Consider the following 23,022-nt stretch of genomic DNA (forward strand, 5'->3'; position numbering starts at 1 on the left):
CCTCAGCCTCCAAATGAAAGCCATCAATCTCAGTTCAGTAGTCAGTCTTGCAAGGCCTCACCCTTGGAAGACTAAGTAGCCTATGGAATATGTGACCACTTTATTGAAGAACATCATCAGTGCTCATTATAAAACAAGTAGATATGATGCAGTCTTTTCAAATATCATGCCAACATTTCACTGCTAATGGAAGCCTTCAAGAGGCTGGATCAGCACTGCAATACCATAGTGAGACCATAAGAAAAGGCCATTCAGCCCCTCGAACCTGCTCCACCATTCAATAGGATCATGACTGATCTGACATTCCTCACATCCACTTTCCTACCCTTTCCCCGTAACCCTTGAATTCCTTACTGATCAAAAATGTATCTATCTCAGCTTTAAAGATACACAAGGACTCTGCCCCAGTGTCTGTCTGTGGCAAGGAGTTCCAAAGATTCTCGACCCTCTGAAAGAAGAAATTCCTCCTCATCTCAGTCTTAAATTGGCACACCTTTATTCTGAAACTATGCCCTCTCTCCCATGAGGGGAAACATTTAGCACCTTAAGGAGCCTATGGATGCGATCTCACTGGCCGTTCATGCCACATTCCCACTGCAGTGAAGTTGGAGAATTTGGCGCCCAGCGAAATTTCCATTCACTGCAGTGGGATGGTGAAAACCTACCGGTATGAATGGCAGTAACATCCGGCCAAGGTATATCAATTAGATCACCTCTCATTCTTCTAAATTCCAATGAATAGAGTCCCAACCTATTTAACCTTCATTCATAAAACAATCCCTCCATACCAGGGATTATACTAGTGAATCTTCTCTGAACGGCCTCCAATGAAATAATGAGTGGTCGATCAGCATGATGAGCAGGTAAGATAGGGCGAGAAGAAAAAAACAAGTTCATGCCCGATTTCACACCTCTCGTGATCTTGCCAGTCCCATTCTGCTGGTGAAGTCAGCCTTGCATCCTTGCTGGGTGCAAGGTTGATTTAAATAGAGACTGGGATGCAATTGGCTGTGCTCACTTACCTTAGTCTCCTCGCCAGGGAGATACGTATGGAAGCACCGTAGGGAGCTGGGAAGAGAGGGGGCATTGACCGGCCAGGCCATGACGGGGGGGGGGGGGGGGGGGCAAACAGCTGGGGCCATGATTGGGAAGGAAATTGGCCAGGGCTGTGATTGGGGAGAACTAGTTCTGGAGCACAAGTCTTCAGCAATATGGTTCGGATGTTGTCAGGGCCCATAAGCCACATTCCCGTATCCTGTGCATTCAACCTTTTCTTCTTGATGTCACATGCAGTGAATTGAACTGGTTGAAAACTGGGATATGTGGCGCTGAGGATCTCAGAACGAGGGCAAGATGAATCTTCTCCTTGGCACTTGTAGCTGACAATAGTTACAAATGTTTCAGCCTTGTATTTTGCACTGCCATTCTGGGCTCCCCCGTCACTGAGGGTGGGGATGTTTATGAAACCCCTTCTCCAGTAAGCTGTTTAATTATTCCCAACTCCTCTTGACTAGGTTTGCCACTCTGGAGTGCTTTGTCCTGATTTGTTTGCTGTAGGATTGGCTAGCTCTATCACATGTTGTAGCTGCTGTTTGGCATACATGTGGTTCTGTATTGTAGTTTCACAAGGTTGACATTTCACATTTAAGTTGCTGGATGCAGCTCCTGGCATTCCATCCAGCACTCCTGCTTGAACAAGGCTTGACTGTAATGGTTAAGGCATCCAGTCAATCATATGATATAACATTCTGATGAAGCACCATAAGTGCATATGCTGAAATGCCCCGCCCACCAAAACTCCATTTACCCATTTGCTGTATGCTTCTTCTGATACCTCTGTATCTCAGTGTGACTGTTCCTTACTGAACACTGGTAGTGACCTATTAATGATGTGGAGATGCCAGCGTTGGACTGGGGTAAACACAGTAAGAAGTCTCACAACACCAGGTTAAAGTCCAACAGGTTTATTTGGTAGCAAACGCCACTCGCATTCGGAGCGCTGCTCCTTCGTCAGGTGAGTGGGAGATCTGTTCACAAACAGCAAACAGTGCATATAAAGACACAAACTTAATTTACAGAATGATTGGAATGTGAGTCTTTACAGCTAATCATGTCTTAAAGATACAGACAATGTGACTGGAGAGAGCATTAAGCACAGGTTAAAGAGATGTGTATTGTCTCCAGACAGGACAATTAGTGAGATTTTGCAAGTCCAGGCAAGTCGTGGGGGTTACAGATAGTGTGACATGAACCCAAGATCCCGGTTGAGGCTATCCTCATGTGTGCGGAACTTGGCTATCAGTCTCTGCTCAGCGACTCTGTGCTGTCGTGTGTCGTGAAGGCCGCCTTGGAGAACGCTTACCCGAAGACCGTCCTTAATGGAGATGCATGTGTCCAAGAATGCCCATGACCGCTGAAGTGTTCCCCAACAGGAAGAGAACAGTCTTCCCTGGTGATTGTCGAGCGGTGTTCATTCATCCGTTGTCGTAGCGTCTGCATGGTTTCCCCAATGTACCATGCCTCGGGACATCCTTTCCTGCAACGTTGGCCGAGTTGCAAGAGTATGTACCGTGTACCTGGTGGATGGTGTTCTCACGTGAGATGACGGCATCCGTGTCGATGATCCGGCACATCTTGCAGAGGTTGCTGTGGCAGGGTTGTGTGGTGTCGTGGTCACTGTTCTCCTGAAGACTGGGTAGTTTGCTGCGGACAATGGTCTGTTTGAGGTTGGGCGGTTATTTGAAGGCAAGAAGTGGGGGTGTGGGGATGACCTTGGCGAGATGTTCATCTTCATCAATGACATGTTGAAGGCTCTGGAGGAGATGTCGTAGCTTCTCCGCTCCGGGGAAGTACTGGACGACAAAGGGTACTCTGTCCACCGTGTCCTGTGTTTGTCTTCTGAGGATGTCGGTGCGGTCTTTCGCTATGGCGCGTCGGAACTGTCGATCGATGAGTCGAGCGCCATATCTTGTTCTTATGAGGGTGTCTTTCAGCGTCGGGAGGTGTCTGTTGCGATCCTCCTCATCTGAGCAGATCCTGTGTATACGGAGGGCTTGTCCGTAGGGGATGGCTTCTTTAACATGTTTAGGGTGGAAGCTGGAGAAGTGGAGCATCGTGAGGTTATCCGTGGGCTTTCGGTACAGTGAGGTGCTGAGGTGACCGTCCTTAATGGAGATGCATGTGTCCAAGAATGCAACCGATTCCGGAGAGTAGTCCATGGTGAGTCTGATGGTGGGATGGAACTTGTTGATGTCATCATATAGTTGTTTCAGTGATTGTTCACCATGAGTCCAAAGGAAAAAAATGTCATCGTTGTATCTAGTGCATAGCATCGGTTGAAGGTCCTGTGCAGTGAAGAAATCTTGTTCGAACCTGTGCATGAAGATGTTGGCATATTGAGGTGCGAATTTGGTCCCCATGGCTGTTCTGTGTCTGGATGAAGAACTGGTTGTTGAAGCTGAAGACATTGTGGTCCAGGATGAAGCGGATGAGTAGCGACCTATAAAGTCAGCCACTCGGATGTGCAGGAACTATGGAGGTAAGTCATTTTTTGCTTCTTGCTGAGAAATTTCATAATCTCTGGTTACTGAGGACGGGTGGATTCAAATCTGTGGCACTAAGCTTTAGTACTTCGAACAATCAGCAACACCAAAGCATCCCACGTAGACAGGAAATATAATTTGAAGGAACATATTATTGTTTAGATAGAACATTTAGCTATTTGCTTATTTGTCACTTTATTTTTAGATTGGATGTTACCAGGTATTTCAATAAAGTTTCCCATTCTACTTTCAGATTTCTTCTGATCTACATTCTTTTGTGATAATGTGAAAAAGCCAATCATTGCATACAATTAGGAGCTGCTTAAATATTACTCTATTCAGTGTAAATGTATAAAGAACAAAGAACAAAGAAAATTACAGCACAGGAAAAAGCCCTTCAGCTCTTCAAGCCTGCACCGACCATGCTGCCCGACTTAACTAAAAATCCCCACCCTTCCGGGGACCATATCCCTCCATTCCCATCCTATTCATGTATTTGTCCAGATGCCCCTTAAAACTCACTATTGTATCTGCTTCCACTACCTCCCCCGGCAGCAAGTTCCAGGCACCCACCAACCTCTGTGCAAAAGATTTGCCTCGTACATCTCCTCTAAACCTTGCCCCTCGCACCTTAAACCTAGGCCCCTAGCAATTGATTCTTCCACCCTGGGAAAAAGCTTCTGACTCCACTGTCCATGTCCCTCATAATCTTGTAGACTTCCATCAGGTCACCCCTCAACCTCCGTCATTCCAGTGAGAACAAACCAAGTTTCTCCAACCTCTCTTCATAGCTAATGCCCTCCATACCAGCTAACATCCTGGTAAATCTTTTCTGTACCCTCTCCAAAGCCTCCACATCCTTCTGATAGTGTAGCGACCAGAATTGAACACTATATTCCAAGTGCGGCCTGGCTAAGGTTCTATAAAGCTGCAACATGACTTGCCAATTTTTAAACTCAATGCCCCAGCCGATGAAGGCAAGCATGCCGTATGCCTTCTTGACTATCTTCTCCACCTGCGTTGCCACTTTCAGTGAGCTGTGTACCTGTCCACCCAGATCCCTCTGCCTATTAGTATTCTTAAGGGTTTTGCCATTTACTGTATATTTCCTATCTTTATTAGACCTTCCAAAATGCATTACCTCACATTTGTCTGGATTAAACTCTATCTGCAATCTCTCTGCCCAAGCCTCCAACCGAGCTATATCCTCCTGTATCCTCTGATGGTCCTCATCGCTATCCGCAAATCCACCAACCTTTCTGTCATCTGCAAACTTATTAATCAATCCAGTTACATTTTCTTCCAAATCATTTATATATATTACGAACAGCAAAGGTCCCAGCACTGATCCCTGAGGAACACCACTTGTCACAGCCCTCCATTCAGAAACACACCCTTCCACTGCTACCCTCTGTCTTCTATGACCGAGCCAGTTCTGTATCCACTTTGCCAGCTCACCTCTGATCCCATTCGACTTCACCTTCTGCACCAGTTTGCCATGAGGGACCTTGTCAAAGGCCTTACTGAAGTCCATGTAGACAACATCCACTGCCCTACCCTCATCAATCATCTTCGTCACTTCCTCAAAAAACTCGATCAAGTTTGTGAGACATGACTTCCCCTTCACAGAACCATGTTGCCTCTCGCTAATACGTCTACTTATTTCCAAGTGGGAGTAAATCCTGCCTCTCAGAATCCTCTCCAATAATTTCCCTACCACTGACGTAAGGCTCACAGGGTTGTAATTACCTGTTGCTTGAATGTTTGAATCTATCATCAAGGAAGAAATAGCGAGGCATCTGGATATAAATTGTCCCATTGGTAAGACGCAGCATGGGTTCATGAAGGGCAGGTCATGTTTGACTAATTTGGTGGAATTCTTTGAGAACATAACATGTGCAGTGGACAATGGGGAACCTGTGGATGTGGTGTATCTGGATTTCCAGAAGGCATTTGACAAGGTGCCGCACCAAAGACTGCTACATAAGATAATGGTGAACATAAGAACATAAGAAATAGGAACAGGGGTAGGCCATTTGGCCCCTTGAGCCTGCCCCGCCATTCAATAAGACCATGGCTGATCTGAAGTGGATCAGTTCCACTTACCCGCCTGATCCCTATAACCCCTAATTCCCTTACCGATCAGGAATCCATCTATCCGTGATTTAAACATATTCAACGAGGTAGCCTCCACCACTTCAGTGGGCAGAGAATTCCAGAGATTCACCACCCTCTGAGAGAAGAGGTTCCTCCTCAACTCTGTCCTAAACTGACCCCCCCATTATTTTGAGGCTGTCCCCTCTAGTTCTAGTTTCCTTTCTAAGTGGAAAGAGTCTCTCCACCTCTACCCTATCCAGCCCCTTCATTATCTTATAGGTCTCTATAAGAGCCCCCCTCAGCCTTCTAAATTCCAACGAGTACAAACCCAATCTGCTCAGTCTCTCCTCATAATCAACACCCCTCATCTCTGGTATCAACCTGGTGAACCTTCTCTGCACTCCCTCCAAGGCCAATATATCCTTCCGCAAATAAGGGGACCAATACTGCACACAGTATTCCAGCTGCGGCCTCACCAATGCCCTGTACAGATGCAGCAAGACATCTCTGCTTTTATATTCTATCCCCTTTGCGATATAGGCCAACATCCCATTTGCCTTCTTGATCACCTGTTGCACCTGCAGACTGGGTTTTTGCGTCTCATGCACAAGGACCCCCAGGTCCCTTTGCACGGTAGCATGTTGTAATTTTTTTCCATTTAGATAATAATCCAATTTGCTATTATTTCCTCCAAAGTGAATAACCTCGCATTTGTTAACGTTATACTCCATCTGCCAGATCCTTGCCCACTCACTCAGCCTGTCCAAATCTCTCTGCAGACCTTCTACGCCCTCCACACGATTCACTTTTCCACTTATCTTTGTGTCGTCTGCAAACTTTGTTACCCTACACTCAGTCCCCTCCTCCAGATCGTCTATATAAATGGTAAATAATTGAGGCCCCAGTACCGATCCCTGCGGCACGCCACTAGTTACCATCCGCCAACCAGAAAAGCACCCATTTATTCCGACTCTCTGCTTCCTGTCGGATAGCCAATCCCCAATCCACTCTAACACCCTACCCCAACTCCGTGTGACCCAATCTTCTTCAGCAACCTTTTGTGAGGCACCTTATCAAACGCCTTTTGGAAATCCAAAAACACCGCATCCACCGGTTCCCCTCCGTCAACCGCACTGGTCACATCTTCATAAAAATCCAAGTTCGTCAAGCACGACTTTCCCCTCATAAATCCATGCTGCGTCTGCTTAATCGAACCATTCTTATCCAGATGGCCTGATATTTCTTCTTTAATGATGGATTCCAGCATTTTCCCAACTACAGACGTTAAGCTAACCGGCCTGTAGTTACCCGCCATTTGTCTATTTCCTTTTTTAAACAGCGGCGTAACATTAGCCATTTTCCAATCCGCCGGCACTACCGCAGAATCCAACGAATTTTGATAAATAACCACGAACGCATCCGCTATTACCTCTGACATTTCTTTCAGTACCCTGGGATGCATTCCATCCGGGCCCGGGGACTTGTCCACCTTCAGTCCCATGAGTCTACCAAGCACTACCTCCCTGGTATTGAGTACCTCTCCTCCTACCAACCCTCTATCGTTAATATTCGGTGAACTATTTGTTTCTTCCACCGTGAAGACCAACATAAAAAACTTATTTAAAGTTTCAGCCATTTCCTCATTTCCCACTATTAAATCCCCCCTCTCGTCCTCCAAGGGTCCAACATTCACTCTTGCCACTCTATTCCTTTTTATATATTTGTAAAAGCTTCTACTATCATTTTTTATATTTAGAGCTAGCCTAGCTTCATAACCTATCTTTCCTTTCTTTATCGCTTTCTTAGTCGTTCTTTGTTGTTTCTTAAAGTTTTCCCAATCTTCCGATTCTCCACTATTTTTGGCCACTCTGTACGCATCGGTCTTTAATTTAATACTCTCCTTAATTTCCTTTGTTATCCATGGCTGGTTATCCCTTTTCTTACAGTCCTTCTTTATCACCGGAATATATTGTTGCTGAGTACTGAAAAGGATCTCCTTAAAAATCCTCCACTGTTCCTCAGCTGTCCTACCTACCAGTCTGCTCTCCCAGTCCACCTTAGCCAATTCAGCCCTCATCCTATTGCACTCCCCTCTGTTCAAACAGAGGACACTGGGTATGGGACCCTACTTTCTCCTCTTCCATTTGTACCAGAAATTCGACCATATTGTGATCACTTGACCCAAGAGAATCCTTCACAAGAACATCCTTAATTCTACCTACCTCATTACACATTACCAGATCTAAGATAACTCATTCCCTCGTCGGTTCTGTAACATACTGTTCAAGGTAACTATCCCGACAGCATTCTAAGAACTCTTCCGCCATCCCACCCCTTCCAACTTGAGTCAGCCAATCAATATGCAGGTTGAAGTCCCCCATGATTATTGCCGTTCCGTTTTTGCACGCATCCATTATTTGCTTGTTTAGAGCCCTCCCCACCTCAACATTATTATTTGGGGGCCTATAGACCATGCCTACTAATGTCTTTCTCCCCCTACTATTCCTTATCTCTACCCATAACAATTCCACGTTTTGTTCCTTAGAGCCTATGTCATCCCTCACTACTACCCTGATATTATCTTTTATTAACAGAGCTACCCCACCACCTTTTCCTTCCTGTCTATTCTTCCTAAATGCCTGATACCCCTGGATATTCATCTCCCAGTCCTGGTCTCCCTGCAGCCACGTTTCTGTAATGGCCACTAGATCATACCCATTTGTGCTACGGGTAATGTATTAGCATGGATAGAGGATTGGTTAACTAACAGAAAGCAAAGAGTGGGGGTAAATGGGTGTTTTTCTGGTTGGCGATCAGTGACTAGTGGTGTGCCTCAGGGATCAGTGTTGGTACCGCAATTGTTTACGATTTACATAGATGATTTGGAGTTGGGGACCAAGTATAGTGTGTCAAAATTCGCAGATGACACTAAGATGGGTGGAAGGGCAAAGTGTGCAGAGGATGCTGAAAGTCTGCAAAGGCATATAGATAATCTAAGTGAGTGGGCGAGGGTCTGGCAAATGGAGTACAATATTGGTAAATGTGAGGTCATCCATTTTGGTAGGGATAACAGCAAAATGGACTATTATTTAAATGGTAAAAAATTGCAGCATGCTGCTGTGCAGAGGGACCTGGGTGTCCTTGTTCATGAATCTCAAGGAGTTGGTTTGCAGGTGCAGCAGGTAATTAAGAAGGCAAATGGAATTTTGTCCTTCATTGCTAGAGGGATGGAATTTAAAAACAGCGAGATTATGTTGCAGCTGTATAAGGTGCTGGTGAGGCCACACCTGGAGTACTGTGTACAGTTTTGGTCTCCTTACTTGAGAAAGGATATAGTGGCACTGGAGGGGATGCAGAGGAGATTCACTCGGTTGATTCCGGAGTTGAGAGGGTTGGCTTATGAGGAGAGACTGAGTAGACTGGGGCTATACTCTTCGGAATTCAGAAGAATGAGGGGAGATTTTATAGAAACATAAGGATTATGAAGGGAATAGATAAGATAGAAGCAGGGAAGTTGTTTCCACTGGCGGGTGAAACTAGAACTAGGGGGCATAGCCTCAAAATAAGGGGAAACCGATTTAGGACTGAATTGAGGAACTTCTTTACACAATGGGTTGTGAATCTGTGGTATTCCCTGCCCAGTGAAGCAGTTGAGGCTACCTCATTGAATGTTTTTAAGGCAAGGATAGATACATTTTTGAACAGTAAAGGAATTAAGGGTTATGGTGAGCTAAGTCCACAAAAAGATCAGTCATGATCTTATTGAATGGTGGAGCAGGCTCGAGGGGCCAGATGGCCTACTCCTGCTCCTAGTTCTTATGTTCTTATGTACCTGAATGATTCTTGCTATCCTTCTTAAACAAAGGAACAACATTGGCTATTCTCCAATCCTCTGGGACCTCTCCTGTAGCCAGTGAGGATACAAAGATTTCTCTCAAGGCCCCAGCAATTTCCTCCGTTGCCTCCCTCAGTATTTTGGGGTATAATCCCATCAGGCTCTAGGGACTTGTCTACCTTAGTGTTTCTCAAGAACCCCAATACCTCCTCCTTTTTGATCTCAACATGACTCAAACTATCTACACGCCCTTTCCCAGATTCATCATTTATGAAGTCCTTCTCTTTGGTGAATACTAACGCAAAGTACTCATTTAATACCTCGCCCATTTCCTCTGGCTCCATGCATAGATTCCCCCCCCTGTCTTTGAGTGGGCCAACCCTCTCCCTGGGAATCTTGCTCTTTATATATGTATAAAAAGCCTTGGGATTTTCCTTACTCCTGATGGCTAATGATTTTTCATGACCCTTTTTAGCCCTACTTACTCCTTGGTTAAGTTTCTTTCTACTTTCCTTGTATTCCACACTTGCTTCGTGTGTTCCCAGCCTCCTAGCCTTGACAAATGCTCACAATATCTCTCATTATCCAAGGTTCCCAAAACTTGCCATATTTAAACTTCATCCTTACAGTAATGTGCCGGTCCTGAATCCCTATCAACTTACACTTGAAAGCCTCCCACATGCCAGATGTTGATTTGCCCTCGAACATCTGTAGACTACACTCCACCGCACCACCTCATGGACCCCAAACCCCCCCCTCCCCGATCGCTACCCATCTCCCCGGTTGCCATCCCCCCACATGATCACCAAGACTCCGATCAGCTCCCACCTCTCGATCACCACCGCTACTCCCATTGCTGCTCCCACTGATCAGCCCACACCCTCCAAAGCAATTTCCCCCTTCCCTCCCCTCCTACGGACCTCTCTTCTGCAAGGTCCCACCACATCAGTCCCTGCCCCCCTCAGGCAATGTCACAAGAGATGAGAAATTGGGGCACGAATCTGATTATTCATTCATCGCTCATATTTTCTGCCCCACTGCTCTGCTTGATCAGCAGAGCCAGGCGGAAAAATCCCACTCAATATTTGTTTTTGCTAATCTCACTGAAATGAAAAAAACCAGAAGCAAGCCCTCTCAGATCCAGAAAGACCCAGGGTACCTCCAGCTTATGAGGACCCTAGCGATAATTTAAAAAAATGAAGATACATGAAAACAAAAGAGAGCACCAAAAAAAGTGAGAAATAATGACAAATTGTTAATTTAACAAATGCTTTTCCAGCCCTTTTCTGTGCAAATGCACAAATTATTAAGAAAAAAATCTAGCTTTCATGCAATGTCACAGTTGATATTAAGCATGGCGAAATCATTCAAACATTCTTGTCCCATAGTTTAATGATGATAGTTCTTTACCTGCTTCAACACGTTGAAATTGTGTTCATCTGAATTCACTGATACAGACAAATTTACAAAAATATGCAATACAATTATGAATTTATGTTGAAAACTATTAATTTTCAACAGTTACTGCAACAACTTCAACTGTGTGCCAGCTCTGCTGCTTAAATTTTATACATGTACTTATATCCTCCTTCACATGCCAGTAGAATAGGCTGAGCTGCCTGATGTACAATACGGATCAGCAAAACTTACTTTTTTTTCCTTAGTCCCTTATGCACATAAAAACAAATTGCGAAACTACAAAATGCCAAAAAATAAACAAATGTCGCAATTAGATGCCCCCTTTGAGTTTGAGGCCCAAGCCAAATGGCCCTCCTAAATCCAGCTATCCCTCCACTCCACCCCACATCCCCTCCAATTAGCCCTGTCCAGAAGCATGACATGAATTATGGAGAAGAGCAGATTGAAGATGACCATGATAGTTTAGAGTTTCACAAATGGGACATCTCTGCACGTCATTATTTTTCTGGAGATGTACAAATTGTAGTCATATAAAACATAAAATCACATACCTTCAGTCGGAGACAGTTCAAAATAATAACCCGCTCACAGAGACATAGGAGACATTTGGGTGGCACGGTGGCACAGTGGTTAACACTGCTGCCCCACAGCACCAGGAACTCAGGTTCAATTCCAGCTTGGGTCACTGTCAGTGCGGAGCCTGCACGATCTCCCCGTGTCTGCGTGAGTTTCCCCTGGGTACTCCTGTTTCCTCGCACAGTCCAAAAGACATGCTGGTTAGGTGCATTGGCCATGCTAAATTCTCTGTCAGTGTACCTGAACAGGCGCCAGAGTATGGTGACTAGGGGATTTTCACAGTAACTTCATTTCAGTGTTAATGTAAGCCTGCTTGTGACACTAATAAGTAAACTCTAAAAACTTTAATAAAATAACCCCTTAATTTTCCAGGGCTGTCCATTTATCATGCAGAGGTTTCTGAAATGAATGACTGATTTCATATTTTTTCAATTAACATGAATAATTATTTACAATGTAACTACCAAAATCACAAGCAGAGGATATCTATAAACAATACAATATTTCTTGTTGATGAGTAGTTTGAAGTTTAAGTTATGTAAGTCACTGGTTTCATAACTGTTTGCAGTGGACATAAATCCCGTTCGGCCAGAAACTCTGGCAGGAGGCCTAAAACAGGATTCGCGCCAGCCCAAACTCAGATCGTAATCTTCCCAGGCCCTTACAGCTGCCATGACCAAGGTCTCACAGTGAGAACCTGATTTGAATTCATTTGAATACTATGTCAGTGCATTTCCGAGATTAAAGTCAGATGGTCCAGCCGGACAGAATGTTACCACCCACCAGCGGGATATCACACAGACGCCAATTACTACCAATCCCTAAAAATGGGGACCAGGTGCCATGGACTCGGGGGGGAGGAAGGGAGTGAGTGCCGCTCCCCACTTACTTCCAGGGTGCTCAAGGGCAAAGCAGCCACTGGCCAGATGCCACGGGAGAGTCCTTCAAATGAGCTGGATCTTGGGCTAAGCTGGAGGGGGCCAGGTCGTGCTCTCCCCTGGAATGGGGGTCGCAGTGAGTTTGTGCAATCTTGAGGCCTACTTTCTTTCAGGTTTAACACCCTTGAACAGTGCACAAGGAGATAGTCATCGACTTTAGGAAGCGTAGTGGAGGACATACCATGTCTACATCAACGGGGATGATGTGGAAATTGTTGAGAGCTTCAAGTTTCTAGGTGTCCAGATCACCAACGACCTGTCCTGGTTCCTCCATGCTAACACTATAGTTAAGAAAGCCCACCAAAGACTCTACTTTCTCAAGAGGCTAAGGAAATTTGGCATGTCCGCTACAACTCTCACCAATTTTTACAGATGCACCATAGACAGCATCCTTTCTGATTCCAACACCGCAAGAAACTACCAAGAGTCGTGATTGAAGCCCAGTCCATCACGCAAACCAGCCACCCATCCATTAACTCTGTCTACACTTCCCACTGCCTCAGAAAAGCAGCCAGCATAATCAAGGACACCACATACCCCGGACACACTCTCTTCTACCTTTTTCCGTTTGGAAAAAGATACAAAAATCTGAGGAAATGTACCAACCAACACAAGAACAGCTTCTTCCCTGCTGCCATCAGACTTTTGAATGGACCTACCTTATGTTAAGTTGACCTTTCTCTACACCCTAGCTATGTCTGTAACACAACATTCTGCACTCTGACTCTTTCTCTATGAACGCTATGCTTTTTCTGTGTAGCGCGCAAGAAACAAAACTTTTCACAGTATATTAATATATGTAACAATAATAAATCAAATCAAATCATAGCAAAGCACAGGTGCAGCCTGTCTATCCTAAAATCCTCTCACAGGAAAGAGTCTTTCTACAGCTTGTCTTTTGGGGATTGGGGTGGCATGGTGGTACAGAGGTTAGCACTGCTGCTCACAACGCCAGGGACCCAGGTTCGATTCTGTGCAGAGTGCACATGGGTTTCTTCTGGGTACTCCAGTTTCCTCCCACAATCCGAGAGATGTGCTGGAGAGTGGCGACTAGGGAATTTTCAGTCACTTCATTGCAGTGTTAATGTAACCCTACTTGTGACACTAATAAATAAACTTAAACTTACATACGCTCTTGAAGTTTAAAGTGGTCTGTGATTTCAATGTTGCAGTCTGCCTGCTTTGATCCTATTGCGTTTGTTTAAAGTCGATTTTATATTGGAATACAGGTTAAATTTCAAAATTTGCATTTGTTAAATAGGAGATGTGACAAACAGCAAGGAAGAAAACAATGAACATAGCAGATTGAACAGACAAGTCTCTCATTCCCATTAAAGGTACATAATTTTCATAATTTTTAAAATACGAACTTTACTCAATGTGGAATCTTTCTGACAAAATGGCTGCAGAAGGTCAGGCAACCTGCTCTGTCTATTTGAAGGACTAACCCAGGAACACTGTCTGGCTATGCTGAATTGGCAGCCAAACATGCCTTTAGGGAGGTTCACAACTGGCTTTTTTTTGGCACAATCAGCTCCACGCCAGAAATCAACGCAGAGCTGATTAGAGTTGCCATATGATTAGCAGGCCCAGAATGGTATTCTCTGGGCCCGCTGGCGTCTCCTCCCCCCGCCGGGAGTGGTTCCTTCCAGGGGTTTACAACTTGTGGGGTTTACAACTGTTCCCCACTAACAGGAAACAGGCGCCCTCATCCTGCTAGTCAGAGGCCATTGAGGCCCCCACCCGGGAGGTCAGATGCAAGAGGGGTGCCCCTTGGGCAGTGCCAGCCTGACACCCCAGGCACTGCCCAAGGGGCAAACTGGCACTGCCCACCAGGCACCCTGGCACAGACCAGGGCTGGCTGTGGGGAGGGGTACATTGGGGTTGGTCCGGAGAGGTGCAGAAGGTCAGCGGTCGTGGGGGGTGGTGGGACGGTCTGCAAAGCCAGCAATCAGTGGGGTGCGGGGCTGGCCAGTGATTGGAGGCACGCAATGGTGGGCCACTGTGCATGCGTCAATCTCTGCGCTGACAGATCAGATCGGCACATGCACAGTGGCCCGCTCAAGGCTATGCTGCTGGCCACTCTGGCAGGAATAGATCCCACCCCCGACTTACCAGAGGGAATCATGCTGAGGCACTCTGCATTGCTCACAGTGTGTCGGAGATTTGTTCTGGTAAGTACACCCAAAAAACGGGTACATTGTTTTTTTGAGAATTCCAGCCCACTATTTTTTCACAAATTGAGGTTCTAATTCTTTTAACCTGCTGCCCAGACTAATTGAGCTTAACAACATTGAGATTCATGCAGTCTTCACTAGTTGTTTGAAAAGAACTGAAACATCATTATGCAGATGTTTTATGATTGCCCAGTAGAATTTCATTTCCAAATTCAAAATCATATTTGTTGGAAATTCATGTTTCAATACTGAGTCTCCACAACCAATATGTTCCATTACTCCCCTTTTCCAAAATCTAGCCTCTAAAGAGTGAGGAGAAAATAACAAACAACTTTGTTTATTTCACCTTAGTGAAATATCTAAAAATACTTCCATTGTAAAGTATTTGGAGCCTTAACGAGTGCATCTCTTTTATTCCGCTGACAATCCTATCATAGAGTCATAGTCACAATGTTTTACAGCACGGAAAGAAGCCTTTTGGCCCATCGGGCGGGATTTTACGACTGCGTTCGAGCGAGACCGGATATTCCCGCCTGAGATCAACGAATATTTATGTTGTCCACCCCTTGTCCACTCTGATTCTGTGGCGGATGGGGCGGTAGAATTCTGGCGATCATATCTGCACTGGTCATCAAGCAACTTTCTATTTTAATCCAATTTTCCAGCACTTGGCCCATAGCCTTCTGTGCTGTAGCATTTCAACTGCTCATCTAAATACCTCTTACCTGTTATGAGGGTTCCTGCCTCTACCAACTTTTCAGGCAGTGAGTTCCAGATTCCCACCATCCTCTGGGATGAAAACGCTTTTCCTCACATCTCCTATAAACCTCTTGCTCCTATAAATCTATGCCCCCTGGTTATTGGCCCCTCTGATAAGGGGAAAATTTCCTTCCTATCCACACTACCTATGCCCCTGATAATTTTATACACCTTAATTAGGTCCCCTTCTCTGCTTCAATGAAAACAACCCCAGCCTATCCAGTTCTCCTGATAACTGAAATACTCCAGCCCAGGTAACATCCTGGTGAATCTCCTCTGCACCTACTTGGGGCGACACGGCAGCGCAGTGGTTAGCACTGCTGCCTCACAATGCCAGGGTCCCAGGCTCAATTCCTGGCTCGGGTCAGTGTCTGTATGGAGTTTGCACGTTCTCCCTGTGTCTGCGTGGGTTTCCTCCGGGTGCTTTGGTTTCCTCCCACAGTTCAAAGATGTGCAGGTTAGGTAGATTGGTCATGTTAAATTCTCCTTTAGTGTCCCAAGGTGTGTAGGTTAGGGCAATTAGCAGGATAAATACATGGGATTATGAGGATAGGGGTTGGGTGGGAATATTCTCGGTGTAGGCACGTTGGACCGAATGGCCTGCAGGGATTCTATGATTCTATGATTCATGAGTGCAATCACTTCCTTCCTATATTGTGGCAAATAGAACTGCACACAGTACTCCAGCTGAGGCCTAACGAGCATTTTATACAGCTCCGTCATAACCTTCCTGCTCTTTTATTCAATGCCTCAGTTAATAAAGGCAAGTATTATCATATACCTTCTGGTGTTTCTTTGTATAAACTGTGAATATTGCAAATTATTGATAACAAATATCAATATTGTTTGTACATACTTGTCTAATACATACAACCACAAAAGGCTTGGCATTATCTTCAGCTGTTTCAAATGTGAACTCAATATTGATAATAAACGTTGCTGTTTAATTAAATTGATCTTTAATACTTTGAACAGGTTAAATGTTAAATAATAAATGCCAATAAATCAGTGGTGTGAAACATGCCATTTATGCAACATGGAAATATACCTGACTTTGATCCTCAACATGAACTTAAAAGTGGGGAGCAAGCCAGATGGGTTTAAAAACTATTTCACCATTACACACATGCAGTTACTTCTGCCCAATTTTCTGTGAAGTTTTGCCAGTGAAAGGGTCCCAGATATAACATACACCATGACATATTATCGTTTGACAAAAAAGAATTACATTATATTAAATAAAAACAGAAAATGCTGGAAATGCTCAGCAAGTTAGGCAGCATTGCTTGATCGAGAAACAAAGTTAATGGGCAGGATTTTTGTGTCACAAAATGGTTGGTGATGGGTAAGGGTACATCCATTGGAGAAGCAGCCCATAGTTGAGAAGAGGTTTGGATTAGGGCCAGGTTGCAACCCCACATACATGTCCTCTGACATCAAGCCCCAGAGAAATTTGATTTTCCTGTCATCCAGTATTTTCATCAGGTTTAGCAGGTCCTTAAAGGATTCTGAAAATCCACCTTTGTTTGACAGTTTGTAAAACTTGGGGAAGCCTGCTGAGAAGTCAAGAACATTTTGACAAGTGTTAAATTGTTTGACAATGTTAGGTATGTTTTTGTGACAGGGATTTATTACAGACCTTTTTCCTGCAAAGGTCTATTCACCATTAAATTAACCAGTATTGTGTAAGTGGTGAAATGCATTAGGGTACTTTTCCTATTTAGAAAAGTGCTATAATGCATTCAAAACTGGAAATTAAAAGTTCTTGGGAATTCTATTGTTATGACCTGAAGTTATTTAAATGTTCACAGCCCTTTAAATAGAAGAATCATAATGATTCTTTTGATTGGCAGGAGATCTGGTGCAGCTTAGAAAAAAAGTAATCTATTCTTGCCATTTCAATAGGTTCAATTGTTTGCATTTTCTAGGGTTTATTTTGAGAGCTGTGGCAGTTATGAATGGTTGATTGTGTTTCAAAAGCTACAGAACCACTTATATCAACAGGGGGCTGTTTTCACAATTTGACAGTTTTCAGAGGTTATTAACAAATTAGATGTCTCTGACATGGTTACTGAGTAGAAGTGTGTTTGCTTTTATAACTAAGTGACTCCATTAGTAGATTCACATTATGCTTTCATTGGGTCAGAATTTTTTAAAAATATGGACGGTTGTATTCTTTACTAACGTTTTTAATATCCATTTTAAAGGATTTGCATTGCTGTTACATGAATCCTGAGAACGTTACATAAAGGATTCCACATGGGTGACTATGGAGGATACTTGCGAGGCCTTCCAATCAGCCCATCTCAGCACCCACGCCGTCCTACATCTCCAGGAGATGAAAATATGGCAATATGGGCAGAGGTGACAAATTCAGTGACGGTAGAGGTGATAGCCCATGATGCTGCCTGCCCTGGGGGAGTTAAAATAGTGTATGTAGCACTAATAGAAGTAGCACTACGTGAACAAATTTCTTCCCTGTGTGCACATATGACAGTTCAGTTCACTACTTTAACTATGACAGTAACATACATTTAATTTAATTGAGTTTCTTTGAATTAACTTTAACTTTAATTTGTGTTAAAATAGCAGAAGAATACAAGATGAATACATTAGTATTCCTTTGCTATTACCCATCAGCACTTCTGAGCATTATCCACTCTCAGTAGATCCCATTTTGATAATTCAGTTTGATTAGTTTCAAGACATCAATCAATACTGTGATGTGAAATTGTTCCACACAACTAAAGCTACCTGGACATGTGGCTGAATTATTGCAAAGTCGCGTTTCCCTTAGCGGACCGCTGCACAGAGTTCCATAGGGGGAGGCTACACAGGATCTTGTTCGCACCTGCCAACCCATGCCACATGTAAGTGAGCAAACACTCCACTGAGACCATTCTTCAGCAGCAGGATCTCCTAGCAAAGAAATAGAACAAACTGGAATTAATAATTTTGGCGCTAAACCATCAAAGAATTTCACAGTAACAGCCAGATTATGCTGTTCATCATCCTTCAACACAAGGGCTGCAATTCTCCGGCCATTCACGCCGACAGGATTCTCCGGTCTCACCAACAGCGCACCCTCTCCCGCGGGTTCCCATCGGCGTGAATGTGGTCAATGGGAGACCAGAGAATCTCATACAACATTCCAGTTTATTCATTATCATTGGTCCTTATATGAATTCACTTAGAACGATAGAGTCCCTACAGTGCAGAAGGAGGTCCTTCAGCCCATTGAGTTTGCACCAACTCTCCAAAAGAGCATCCCACCCAGGTCCACCCTTTCCAACTGATCCCCCTAACTCCACGCATTTACCATGTCTAATCCACGGAACCTACACATCTTGAAGTGCCAATTTACTTGTTTATATAAACAAACGTCACTATTAGGGTGATAGTAATGTCATCAGATTTTTTTCTTTTTTGGTATGATGCATGTCCAAGTTAGATGAAGCATGTGTGGGGCAATGAAAGTAAATGTGAAGGAAATAAAAAACGTTTCATGCATCAGATTATTTACTTAAAGGCTAACATCTCTGAATGTAAAGTGTCCAATCACCTGATGTGCCCTTTTGATACTAATGTTAAAGCACGGTGGCACAGTGGTTAGCACTGCTGCCTCACAGCTCCAGGGACCAGGGTTCAATTCTTGGCTTGGGTCACTGTCTATGTGGAGTTTGCATATTCTCCCCGTGTCTGCGTGGGTTTCCTCTGGGTGCTCCTGTTTCCTCCCACACTCCAAAGATGTGCGGGTAGCTTGATTGGCCATGCTAAATTGCCCCTAGTGTTCGGGGGATTAGCAGGGTAAACGTGTGGGGTTACGGGAATAGGTGGGATTGTGGTCGGTACAGACTTGATGGCCACCTTCTGTACTGTGGGGATTTTAGGATTCACATTGCCGGCTATTTCTCCACGCTTAATGTAAAGATGCTGATTTATAATGTGGGGTTACATAGGAATGAGATCTCTGGGTTCCTACAAAGGAGCAATTCTTCATGTTTGAGCTTAGGTACTGTGTCCATTTGTGTGCCAGAAAAGTTCAATCCTATCCTAATGTGCTTCCATACACGAAATATTCCAGCAGCAATCACTGGGTGGTGATCAGCAGCAGGTGTCTGAGATGTGTTTCAGGCTATGTGACCCAAGAGTACAGCTGCCTTGTAAATTTCTTTTCAATGACCTGAAACCAGTTGTAGCGCATCAGAGGTTGAAGTCAGCAGCACAGCACAGACCTGAATTTGAAGCTGGTACTTCTTGGTATATCTTGGATCCATGTAAAATCAGGTAATGCATTGAGCAGTTGAGTCATAGAATCATAGAATCCCTATGGTGCAGAAGGAGGTCATTTGGCCCATCGACTCTTTGACAGAGTATTTTACCCAGGCCTCTCCCCCACCCTATCTCCATAACCCCACATATTTACCGTAGCTAATCCATCTAATCTACACATTTTGGGACACTAAGGAACAATTTACTTTGGCCAATACACCTAACCTGCACATCTTTGGACTATGGGAGGAAACCGGATGAAACCCATGCAGAACTGGCTGAGTTCTCATATGAGAGCTAAGTTCAAGATGACAGAAATTTCATTGGAAAAGGAGAGGAAAGGCATTTCAACACTGCTGCGGTAAAGATTCTATCCAACAATGCAATATACTGCCAATAAAGGATAGGACATTTACTCACAATAAACATAGAACCGCAGAATGATAACATCATATCATGGATCATTTCTGGCTGTAAAATTTGCATACTGTAAGAATTTGAATACTCCATGCCTTAACTTTAAAATGATCTTGGATGATTCAGACATTCCTAGCAAAGGACAACAGCTCAATACAACTAATCTTTTGGAGTGTATGGAATGTCATTAATCTACTGAATTCTGCTTTCATATGTAGTCAATGCATTCAAATCAAGAAATGATATGCAATTGATTTCAAATTAAATTATTAATGTGGTTGCAAGATCCAATATCAGTGACTTTTAGTTTACTTTGCATTATTTCGTGTGTGCATAAATGTTTTTTTATGTATCAACAACAAAGCAGCATTACCAGAAATCAACAGCCAACATCTCACAAAACGTTACAGGGAAGATTAATAACATATGGTCTGGTGTGCAGCAAATGGGGGCAACAGAATATAATGCATATGACAATGAGATTCCTACAAGAAGCATCTTAACTGGTAATTCTAAAAACATGGCTGTGTACCAGGATCTAATTCTCACTAAATTGTTCTCTTGCGTTACAAGAGACAAAAGGGAGCAATTTAGTCCTGTCTGGCACTGTACAGCTAGTGCAACTCAGTATTAGCTCTGGTATGTGTAAATTAGTTACAGTATAAAATGTAAGAATTCACCCACCCCTATTTGCTACTTTATAGCTTGGACTGCGAGGGTTGTCAGCTTCGGAACACACACAGTAGGGAATGGATAAGAAGCAACAAGTAACTTTGACACAGTTTCTCTTAACAATGCCATTTGTCATACGTCGAAATATTGTTCATACAGTTAGGTTATTTTTCTATGACTTTTTGAAAAAGTAAAGGCCTATTATTTCCAATATTTTCTGGTTAGAAATCCAGTAGTCCGGAAGCAGATACTCTGAATATTGAAGTGGAACTAATTTTCGTTCACTGAAAATTAGACTAAATCCATGATGTCCCCCGGAGATAGGCTCATTTGAATGACATTAGTGAATTTCTGGTGTTAAGAATAGCACTCGTTGGAAGTTTGTTTCAGCCTTTATAGTCCTACAATTGCATAAGGAGAAGTATACTAAAGATTGGACTGGCAGCAATCAAAACGGCTTCTTTATGCTGTTGTTCGGCACCCAGCAACGTTAGCTTATGAGAAAAGTGACAAGGATGGTCAGGGCTATCAGTGTCAACTCAAGAACCCAATACACAGCTATGAAGTTTTGGAAAAATACTAACAATCTGGTAAAGTTCAAAAGAGATAGCCAAATCTTGTAAAAATGAATGGAATTAAAGTTATTCTCAATGTACAATCATCTCTCCATTATTTTACGAGCAGCTTACCAAAAATGCTGATGGGGTATCAAGGGATCCTTTAGAATGCCAACTTAACATCCAAGTGCACCTTCTTTCACATAGAAATATATGAACAGGTGTAGACTATTTAGTCCCTTGGGTCTGTTCGTCAATTCAATGGGATCATCTTCCTCAATTCACTGGGATCATGTATCATCAGCAACCTAATTCCATATACCAGCCTTTGCCTTACTATATCCCTGAATTACCTGTGGTTAAAAATGTGTCAATCTCAGGTTTAAATTAACAGCTGATCTAGCATCTTTTGCAAAAGTAAGTTGCTATCTTTTCGGCCTAGTTTTACTGGTGAGAGCGGATTCCGAAGCTCATTACCTTAAGATTGACTGCATCTCCAGATAATTATCGAGTCCGGATAGTAGAGGCTATTCAGAGGTTGCCTCTTCCAACATCTAAAACTGCCCTCAGATTGTTTCTGGGTTTAGTCAGCTATCGACAAAACTTTATTCCAAACTTCACAGACATGGTAAAACCTTTGTACAAACTCTCAAAAGTTAAAGGTGATAACATTCAATCTGAGTGAAAAGAATGCCAGAACAATTCTATAGCAAATCTTAAACAGGTGGTAATGTAAGCTACTAGTTTAACAATGCCTGATCCTACTCAACCTTTCCACCTAGATATATATATCCAATCCCCAAATACATTTAACTTATATCAAGGAAACAATTTAGTCCCCGGTTTAGTCTTTATTTTTAGTCACACTTAAACTATTGAATTTGAAACTACCAATAGTAGTGCATTGCCAGTGGGCAAAGAAACATAATTGGCATCCCTTGGAAAAAGCTATCAGATTTATGCATTTGTGGGTCACCAACTGGGAGATCTGAGATGTCTCCAGCAGAGCCTGGAAGGAGGGGTTCATATTGGAGCCATTCACTGTGCAAAATATTGAACCATTGGGACTATTTTGTTATTTTTATTTTATCGAGGATTCATTTTGTAAGATGTCACACCTAAGGATTGATACTGACACTACCTTGGTAGTGACCCTGACACTAATGCACCCTTTTTGGTACTGACACAAATATTAACACTCTCCTTTGCATAAGAACTGGATAGTTAATACTTTTGTATATTAACTTTGATCTTAAGAGCTATGTACTTTTCTGCCAAACTGGCAGTACAGCAAAGGCAAAATGTCAAATGGGACAGAGAAATTTACCATTATGTTCCTGTGCCCAAGAACATTAATTATTTAAATAATGTAAATAGAGGGACAGTACTTGGAAAATCTCATGATTTTTCTACCTCCCGATTCACTTGAGCTACAAAAGGAGGGTGGCCATATGTTTTGTGAAGGCAATAAGAATCCTGGTGTTCATAGAACTTTTAGGACATTCAGTACATTGTGTTCATGTCGATGGAGGGAGATGTCTGGCTGTGGCCAACTCACCATCTCTTCCAACTCTACACCGATTACAAGAGATTTAGCGAATCAGGCAGTGTAATTTTTTTCAAAATTTTAGAACAAATCTTTGGGGTACTTCCGTCCCTTTTACTAGTTACTTTGCCTTTTTCCAAGCACTGCATAAAGCGTAGCACTGCAACACTGGTTAAATTTTCATTCTGGCATTAGTGATCTCCTCTGTATGCATA

The 23,022-nt window shown here is 43.4% G+C and overlaps 1 protein-coding gene across 1 annotated transcript in view; it reads right to left on the reverse strand.

Moving 5' to 3' along the window:
- Nucleotides 1–23,022, reverse strand: part of LOC144509533 (adhesion G protein-coupled receptor B2-like) — a 962,811-nt gene that overhangs the window by 664,967 nt on the left and 274,822 nt on the right. Inside the window, exon 4 of the mRNA XM_078238437.1 lies at nucleotides 18,098–18,262. Within this exon, the coding sequence (XP_078094563.1) occupies nucleotides 18,098–18,262 (165 nt within the window). The remainder of the gene's footprint in view (nucleotides 1–18,097; nucleotides 18,263–23,022) is intronic.

The sequence above is a fragment of the Mustelus asterias genome, chromosome 21 (genome assembly GCF_964213995.1).
Source record: "Mustelus asterias chromosome 21, sMusAst1.hap1.1, whole genome shotgun sequence".
Classification (NCBI taxonomy): Eukaryota; Metazoa; Chordata; class Chondrichthyes; order Carcharhiniformes; family Triakidae; genus Mustelus; species Mustelus asterias.